Genomic DNA, 10286 nt, shown 5'->3' with positions numbered 1-10286 from the left:
TTTTTACGCGAATTAAAAAAAGAACTAAGTCATCATAACATTTTTTTAAGAAAAATCATAATAACAATTAGTAAAAAAATGCATTTTTGTTAACGATAAGTAATTTTTCTAGCCATTGAACCAATGTTGGCCAACGTGGAAATATTATTTGCATATTTATCAAGAAAATTACACTGTAAAAATTCATTTCGAATCAAATTACGAATCAAATTTCGCTGAAAAGAACCAGCACTCAGGTTGCCGGTACTTTTTACTATAAAATATATTTTCACCAGAACATGTTACGGAACAAAAAATATGATATATCGTAATTTTTTCCTTTAAAATCACTGGACTTCTCTAATTAAATTTTACTGTGAAATTTTCGGTATAATATTTTTTGGTGAAAATGGAATTTACGGATGGTACTCCCAAAGTGCCTATACTTCATATCGTAATTTGATACCGAAGGTTTACAGTGTAGACATTTTTTTTGGTTAATTTTAGAATAAAGCAAATATTTATTCATTTATTATGTGTCCTTTAAAAGAGGGCACATGCTTCTAAAAATTTTTAATTACTGTAGAGTTATTAAAAGTTATGCTTAGACACAGATATTATTTTGATCGAGAGCTTCCAATATCTGCTGACAATTTTGGCAAACAATAGTTTCCACTCTTACTGCATTGAGAGGTAAATTATTTCTAAACTCATTAGCACCTAGCCACATTTTAGGAAAAGAATTATTTTTCTCAAAAAAGAAAAAAAATTGTTACACAATTGTTTTACTACTAGGATTCATTTTGCAGGATCAAAATATTTCTGTCTTGTGATTGGTGATATAAGCATTTTTATCAGGATCTATAGAAAAACGAATTGCCTCTATAAAACTAAAGTACACTGTTAAAAAATACTAGCAATGAGGGTGTCGGTACTTTTGATCGCGAAATCTATTTTTACCGGAACATGTTAGGAAACAAAAAAAAATCTGTTATACCATAATATTTACAGTAATAATTACCGCAAAATTACTGAATATCTATAATTAAATAAATATTACTGTAAAAATTACAGTAATATTTCGCGATTAAAATGTATTTTACGGTATAATAGATTTTACAGATGATGCATTCGAAATACCAGTACTTTATACTGTAATTCGATAAGGAGTTTTTTACAGTGTAGTTAGTAACACAAATTTTTTTTCATAGATAAATCTTTTTTTGCTGTTAGGTATTAAGATTTAAAATTAACGTAGCAGTGTTATATCACTTTGTTCCAACCTCTATGCAATAAAAACATAAATACAAACAAAGATTATTTTTTCATTTAGTTCTGTCAATTAAGCAGATATTTAAACATAAATAAGTTTATGTTGAATATTAAATTGAATATGAAATTTTTTCGTGCATTAAAAATGTCATATTAAATTAAAGTTTATTACTAAATATCCATAATTTCTTTTAATTTCACCTAAGTGTATTAAAAACAGTTCATGATAAAATTAGTGAACTTATTTAATCTAACATACAGGCATTTAACCTTAAACTAATAAAACAAGTGTGCCCATGAAGTATAACAATTGAATTTAGACTACTTATCAAACCATTTTATTAAAATGTACACACACGTAGAAAACTGGAAAAATTCATGTAAATTATTTTTCACATTTGAGTAGACATTTGGTTTTCATGATTGGTCCAGCCAAATGTATTTAAGAGTATCACAAATAATATATGCAACATTTATACACATATAAGTTTAAATTAAAATGAAAAAAAAATTAAAACTATGTGACAGAGGAACATTTTCAATTGTTATAACATGACATAATAACATATGTGGATCATAAAAATGTTTGTAATTATTTAAAAATTGAACTTAAATTAAGATATTAATCATAAAATTGTTATACATAAATGTTAGTCATCAATCATAGTTGATAATTATTCCTATAAAAAATTACATTTGCCATATGTCTCTTTTCTTAAAGTTTCTTGATATTTCAGATATTCATGTGATAACGGTCTTTATTAGTATTCCAAAAAAGAACTCATGATAGTTTATTTGTTGATAAAAATAATAATAATCAGTTTGAAAATGAGATAATATTTTTCAACAATTAAAATTATATATTTTTTAAATGGAAAACTGTTTTATTACTATGAAATTTTGATATTTTTGGAATTGATATGATTATTTATGTTATTCATGATACCTTTTTAATTTTCATTTCGAACGGAATTCAATTTTCTCATCATTATTGTCTTTAAAAAACATGATTATTGTATTTTGAATATAAGCTTTATCAATTCAAGCTAAAATCTTCTTGTAATAATAGATCTTCCTTTAAGTTTTGAAAAGCTAATTTAACGAAATCAGAATGCTTAACTGTTATTAAAATGCTTCTGACATATTCAAATAAATCGGATTTTGGTCCCATTTAAAGCAATAACATTTAAAATCTAAACACATTTAAGTTTAAAATTATGATTTAATGGTATGTAATTAAATAAAATTTACATTAATAAGTTCCTTCTAAATTAGTACCGCAATCACTGAAAATACTCGAATTTCATTATTTTAAATGAATAAAAACAAAATTAACTACTCTGATATTTTTCAAATTTTACTTTAAATACATTATCATAGACAAATAAATTAAAAAGCTAAAAACAGCTTTTTTTCAATAAATAAAAAAGTAAATTAACAATTGAAATAAAGTATATAAAACTGGACATTAAATTATCTTTACACTGCAAAGTGTGTCATATTATCTACATCATATTTTCTTTATTTTCACTGATAAAAAAGAGTATGTTTATATTTGATGTTTAACATTTAAATTTCTCTTTTCGTTTTTTTCTTTTTTTCATTTTCCCTAATAATGGCCGCTTAGATTTAAAGAAGTAATTTAAACAGATTATTATAAATTCTGTTACTATTATAAATGTGATTCTAAAAGAAAGGCTCTGCCTTCCTTATAATGCGTTTTTTAAAGAAACATCAGAGCAGTTTAATACCAATTTAATACCAATCAGCAGTTTAATACATGCATTAATGCAGTTATTTTAGGTTCATTAAAGTATGTATTATAAAACTTTGTGATAGTAATTAATATTTCTTATGATATTTAAATGTTAGTTACGCAAAGTAGTCAAAAATAAATAACTAATAATTATTAAAAATTACAATTCAGTGTTTTTTATATTTTAAAATTTCTTCAATTCTTCATAATTTTTAAAATGGAAGTAGTTTGTATTATTTAAATAAAAATCTAATAACATAGTTTAAGAAAAAAGCAATATTCTTAATCAATTAAAATATGTTAAAATTATAGTAATACATTAGCTGAGAAACTTAAAAATAGCTTTTTTAAAAGCTTACAAATACGGCAGTGCTAGGCACAAGTTCTTTTCCATTTTGATATGTCGTCATTTCTGATTTTCAGTATTATCACATTTTAAAAATCCTTTTCGAAGTACAGTGCACAAAAAAATGGAGCACCCTGATTAATTTTTATCTAATGATCAGAAATTCACGTTCTAGGACTCATTCTTAACGGTTCGAGGGGATAACTTCAAATATGCTCAGAAAAGCCAGATATTTAAAATTCGATTTCTCAGGCACTATTTAATCAATTTTACTCAAATATTGTATTTTACCATGTAAAATTATATTCTTTAAAATGATGCTAAAAATTGTATACCTTACAATTCAAATTTTTTTCGGCCATTATTAAATAAAATAATAAAAATTAATAAGCATTTAATAAAGGTTATTTTTTGCATGGAATTATCTTTAGATGAACGAATTTTATAATTGTGTTCAAAAATGTTTTGAATCGTTTAAAAAGTTTTCGAGATATAGAGAAATACTCAAAAACTAAAATTTAATATTAAGGGGTCAAAACTTTGAGTCATATTTCCCAGATTGCAGTTACCCATATTTTGGGAGTTAGAAATCCGAATTCGTTGAAAAAAAGGTATATTTGTTCAGAGAAAGTACATTTTTGTGTCTGATTTGTAAAATATCGTCTACCCTTATTAATTAGCATATTTGAGGTCACCCCCTCGAGCCATTAAGATTGAGTCTTAGAACGTGAAGATCCGATCATTAGATCAAAAGTTATTCAGGGTGGTCCGTTTATTTTCTGTGCACTGTACAACTTAAGTGAATCTGAAAACAATAATTTTGACGCAATACTTTCCTTTTAAATACACTCCTCTATAACTTTTTTCAATAACCAATTCAGTATTGTTTTAATAAACTTATTCAGAAACATATCAGTTCAATAAATTCTGATTACATTCTTACATTATCTTCAAAACATTTTCTCACTAAGTATAATTTTTTTCTGTAATAAACTCTTTGGGGACATTCACAATTTTCTAGGAATAAAAAGTGTTCAATAATTTATTCACTGTTTGATATTAGTGTTCAGCTTGCATATTTTACATGCAAAGTTTAGTTTATGCAATGACACCTGCGTTTCTTTCTAACTTTCAATTGGATAAAAAAAATCAATTTTCTCTTTTAGTACACACATCACATAGTTATGCATAGTCTTAATCTTGTAAATCTAACATCTTTCAATACACATATCACACTCTATGCATAATCATAATGAAATCTTGTAAATCTGGCTTCTTTCGGTACTCTTTCAGTACGCATACCACACTATGCATAGTCATAACGGAATCTAGTACATTGTACTTCTTTCGGAACCCTTTTAGTACGCATATCACATACTATAAATAGTCAGAATGGAATCTTGTAAATCTAATTTCTTACGGTACACTTTCAGTATGCATAACACACTATGTATAATCATAAAAGAATCTTGTAAATCTAACTTCTTTCGGTACACTTTCAGTACGCATACCACACACTATGCCTAGTCATAATGGAATCTTGTAAATCCAACTTCTTTAAGTACATATATAACACACTATGAATCATAATCAAATTGGAGTCTTTTCAACTTCATCATAATAAATAAGGACACACACGATAAGTTCCAGGGAATCACGGTGATTTATACTTTTTCATCTAGAATTGTTTAAAAAGTACTACAGACTCTCACTTTGTATGACACCATTCCTGAGTTGACGAACTGCCATGGGTTGAATTCCGTTCTCTTCTCTTTCTGAGGATCTGTGACCATTGACATTGGCATATATTGGCTGAGGGTTGCTACTGAAAGTTACTAATCCATTAGGGTTATTCCTAACGGCTCCGTTTCCGAAACTGGAACCATTATGAACATCACTGGCAGTGATAGCAGTTATGCTTGGATAAGCTCTAATTGTGGAAGTATCTTTGTGTTCGATTCTATTTGATAATCCTGTCGTACTGGCATTTTTGATTGCCTTAGCTTTCCTCCTGCAAAGAAGTCAAGATTTTTACTTAATTTTTATAATTGAATTTATTTTACAGGGTGTTCCGTAATCGCCACATTTAACATATATTTTTAAAATCAATGAAAATCAATTTTAGTATCAGTTTAGAATCAATTTTAGAATAAATGTTTTTAAAATGAAATAAAAAATATATACACATTAGGTGTCAAATATATACACATTACGGTGTTCCGTAATCACCGCGCTTAACATATATTTTTAAAATCAATAAAAATCATTTTAGAATTTATTTAGAATCAATTTTGGAATCAATATTTTTAGAATGATATACGAAATATATCTGCATTCGGGATCACACATTAATGTGGAATTCAAGAAAAAAAAAGAAAAAATCTGTCAAATCACTAATGAGAAATGCGGAACGTTCGATATAAAATACTTACGTTTTCACGCAGATTGCTGCCGCAATAATAATGATAATCAGTAAAGCTCCAGCTCCAACTGCGACAGCTATTCCTACAAAAGACAGAAGTATGAATGGGCATAAATATATTAAATTCAAATCCAGTTAAGCAGGAAAATATTCCTTTCGATTCAAAAAAGTAAGATTTAAATTATTACCTATAGTTTTCGAAGCGTCTAAATCTTGGCCATCAGCAACTAAAAATAAATGTTTAAATAATATTTTACACAAGTACTGCAATAATTCAATTATAATGCAAAATTTTAACAAACTTTTATGTATTGAAATTTATTTGGTTTATAAAATTTATTAAATACGCAGCAAAGTAACATGTAAAAACAAATATTAATGATTAGTTTAGAATTATGACTCATAATATTAAGTAATAAAATCGGAGAACTAAAAAAATATTAAAAGCGAAAGCGAAGAATATAAAAAATAAATACGAATACATATATAATTAATAACAAATGAAAAAAAGGAATAATTAAATGGAAAGCATAAAGATAAAAAAATTGAAATTAAGGAAACAAAAAATTTAAACAAAATATTTTGAAAAACTGCATTACAAAGATGGCCAGTCTATTGTATACCATGTTGCAATTTTTATACAGACTAGTTCAAATGTACCATATTACTGGAACACTAATACACTGTAAAAAATTCCGGATCAAATTAGGGTAAAAAGAACCAACACTTAGGGAGCCGGTACTTTTTACGGTAAAATTCATTTTTACCGGAACATGTTATGGAACAAAAAATCAGATATACAGTAATTTTAACAGAATTAATTACTGTAAAATCACTGAATCATTAAATAAATATTTCTGTAAGAATTACGAAATAATATTTGAAGGTAAAAATGAATTTTATGGATGATGCATCCACAGTATCAGTACTTTGTGCCGTAATTTGATCCGGAATTTTTTGTGACGTGTAAAGGTAATTTTATAGAGAAATAAGACATACGCGATTCACGATCGATTAATTTTTAAGCAAACAACTTTTTTATTCAGTACCTCTGATCATTGAAGTTAAGGTTAAGAAGTGGCCTAGAAAAAATAATAAAATGAAGTTAACAAGAACTTAAGAGGAACTGCGGCTCAGAATCAGAACTGACAAAAGCGCTACTTGCATTTATCCACTGTGGCCACAGTTTGTTCACCCCTGCCGCAGTAAAATATAGGTTTCCATTAAGGGATTAAGCTTAGTTGATATAATTATGTTTCATAAAAATAACTTTGAACAAGTTTAGAAGAATTTTCGTATTTTCTTTTTTTTCACTTTCCTCTTTCGAAAATTGACTTTCATACTTCGGTCGATTTATAATTTTCATTTATTTATATTTGTCTTTGCTTTCAATTTTCAGATAAATTAGGCAAAATTTTCTCGTCCTTACTACTAGAAAAAAAGTTGCATAAAATAAACTTACGTCGACCATCAGCAGTATTTTCTATCTCAAGGACAATATCTGAAAGAAAAAGAGCAAAATTTTCAACCGGAGTAATCATAGGCGCAACAAAATTAAAGTATTCACATAAATTGTAACAAGTAGTTTACAAGTAATGTGTAAAACATGTATAAGCTGTGTATTATTTCGAACTTGTGGATAATTGCTTCCATTGTATAGTTTCAATCGACCACACTTCGACATGTGCTCGTTAGTCAATATATAAAGACTTTTCACCAACGGTGTTTTGTTTTTAACAAAGGATTTGTTTTTTATCAATGATTTGATGTTAAAGTCAACTAACAAAGGTGGTTAACTTAACAGGTATTCATAAAGAAATCAATGATAAACTGAAATATTATACCTTCTTTAAATTACCAATTTCTCGCAAGCTTGTGATAAAAATTAGTTACTGAGATAATTACCAACGCATTTGGGTTCCAGACCACTCCATTCTCCAGTTTCAAGACAAGTTCGTGAAGATTCCCCCACCATCTGAAAGTCAGGTAAGCACCTATATTGGACTACACTCCGGTAAGTTGTCGTGCCATTAGACAGGAAACCTTGTCCGTTTGCTATTGCTGATGGAGAACTACAATCCACAACTGCAATTGAAATATATCATTACTGGATTATTCTAAAAATGTCATTTAAGAGTAGTTAGTAATTTATCATATAAGAGTAGTTTTTTATGAGCAATATAAATGTTATGTTATGAATCATGAAGTCTGGAAAAAATTTTTAATCTGTTTTTTACGTCGAAAAAAAAGGTGAGCTGAAAGTTGTCCAGTTGTCTACATGCATGAGACAAAATGATTCGTGGTTAGAAATGAGCTTAGAAAGTTCTCTTTTTTTTTGGGGGGGGGAGTGCCATTTTGCTGAACGCAAATTAAATTAAGGTTCGCTCAGACAGTTCTCACGGAAAGTATATTGGTCATTATGTTTGTAGGGGATAAAATGAAGAAAAGAAATTTTTAATGACTTTTTATCTAATGTTTATATTTTCATGCACAAAGATGTAATTTTAATTGATCCAGAAACTAAACTTTATTCTACTATTTAATTAATACAAACGATTTTTTATGTAACAAAATCAGACACAAGAACATAGTTTCTTTGAACGAATATACCATTTTTCAACAGATTTGGATTCTTGATCCTCGAAATATGGGAGTAGTCGCAATCTGAAAAATAAGGTCTTCATAGTTTCGACGGGGGAACAGCAAAAATTTGAGCAACTTAATGTTAGTTTCACATTTTGCATAGCAAAAATTCTTTTTTTTTTCTTTCTCCAGAGCTATTTGACTCATTTCGTTCAAATTTTCGATTTTGTGTAAAGCTGTTAGTTTAGTTTAAAGTGATGAAGAAATATTCATACGAATAGTCTCAGGAAATGTTTTTTGACAAATATAAAATAAGTAATAGCATGTAATCGCAGCTATTTTGCATATTTTGAGAGTCAAAAATCAAATTCCTTCGGAAAAAAGGCATGTTTATTCAGAGAAAGTACATTATTGTGCCTGATTTTATAAATTCAATAATCATCAGCACATATTAACTAGCATTTGAGCTAAGTCTCTCGATTCATTAAGATTGCAATCTGCTACTCGGCATTCCAATCATTAGATTAAAAGTTATCGGCTGTTCCCTTCGTTTTTTTTCTATTTTGTGCTCTATATGTCTGTAGAATTTACTCAATTTTTATTTCTCAGTGTGGGGGGAGGCTACATTTTTTGCTATATATGGGGTCAACGAGTCCTTGATAAACTTATCTTTTCCAATACGTTTTTCATTCTCCCTTTCTATATTTGTTTTCTTGTTTTCTTTTTTTAGTTATTTCGTTTTATGACTCTATTTAACCTTGCTGTTATTAAGTGCTTGATGTCTTTAGCTTTTTTTTAAAATTCAGTTAAGGTCACTAAAGCTAAATTATACCCTCGTGTTGTCTTAAACCCGAATCACACCTGTTGTTGTTACTTATGTTACTTGACAATCAGCAAGCCTGCTTAAAATCAAGCAAATTTTGTATGGCAGCAGGTGCGTTTCCTGTTACTTCAATGATTCCATCTATGGCCAAGAATACGACTTCTGCCACACAGACGTCACAGCCCGTTTAACAGAAAGGACATAATCATACTCCATTCATTCACCCTACATCAGAATTTTGATCTCCACCAGAGAAAGATCAATCTCCAATTCAGTACAACCAAAGGTATTGATTTGCCATTGGAACTTGGAGAACTTTGTCACCCCGACTGATTTAACAAGCACCAGTCACTATTTAATACACGGGAATTCTTCTGTCAAGGCCATTCAAACTCCCGATCTCACGAGCACGAACCTAACGTCATAACAACCAGGTTATCCCGGCCCTCAAATAAATTGTCAAACAGTTAAAGCTCATTACAAAAGCTGCTTCTATTTTGTTATCCTTTAGATTCTTACAACATGTGTTTCTCTATTTATGAAAACACTCTGAAATATGTGAAGGGCTTACAATTATAGAGGACCAAATTTCTCTTTTTAATATGATAGGAGAACATTCTGTTTTACATACTATCACAATATAGAGAAAATAATTCGATACTTAACAGGGGGGAAAGAATATAGCTACGTTACGAATGAAATTTAAGTTATTATCCATTCTAGAAAAAAAGGATCTTTCAAGGGTACTGTTTTGAATCCTTCACATATTGAAGATAATGCTGCTTTTTTATGCTGGTTGCATATCTGCACAATATTTAATGTTTCATTCTGTAGAAAGATACACTTGAGAAAAAGTTCAAAATTAAATGTACTTACGCTTACAAGATGGAGTTTCCCCACTCCATTTTCCATCACTTCCACATACTCGACTACTGTTTCCAATTACTTCATAGCCGGTAGAGCATCTGTAATTCACCCAGTTTTCTACAATGTAAGTGTCACCTTCTATCAAGGTTTGATCGTCTTTACGGTCTGGAGCAGCACACGCAACCACTGAAACCCAAATACAACAAAATTGCATTATTATGTACAAACCGACTAATTT

The 10286-nt window shown here is 28.6% G+C and overlaps 1 protein-coding gene across 2 annotated transcripts in view; it reads right to left on the bottom strand.

Annotated features, from left to right (window-relative positions):
• Positions 1-2763: 2763 nt before the first annotated feature.
• LOC107441258 (CUB and Sushi multiple domains furrowed) overlaps positions 2764-10286 on the bottom strand; it is a 106178-nt gene continuing 98655 nt past the window's right edge. For both annotated transcript variants that reach the window (XM_016054457.3, XM_043045797.2), the window contains exons 17-22: positions 10058-10234; positions 7681-7860; positions 7238-7276; positions 5964-6002; positions 5786-5858; positions 2764-5364 (exon numbers count right to left, since the gene is read on the bottom strand). In XM_016054457.3, coding sequence (XP_015909943.2) covers positions 5052-5364; positions 5786-5858; positions 5964-6002; positions 7238-7276; positions 7681-7860; positions 10058-10234 — 821 coding nt within the window. In that variant the 3' untranslated portion in view covers positions 2764-5051. The remainder of the gene's footprint in view (positions 5365-5785; positions 5859-5963; positions 6003-7237; positions 7277-7680; positions 7861-10057; positions 10235-10286) is intronic.

Source organism: Parasteatoda tepidariorum, chromosome 4 (assembly GCF_043381705.1).
Source record: "Parasteatoda tepidariorum isolate YZ-2023 chromosome 4, CAS_Ptep_4.0, whole genome shotgun sequence".
In the NCBI taxonomy this organism is placed as follows: Eukaryota; Metazoa; Arthropoda; class Arachnida; order Araneae; family Theridiidae; genus Parasteatoda; species Parasteatoda tepidariorum.
Note: the sequence above shows the minus strand (reverse complement) of the source record. Positions and strands in the feature narration are given on the sequence as shown.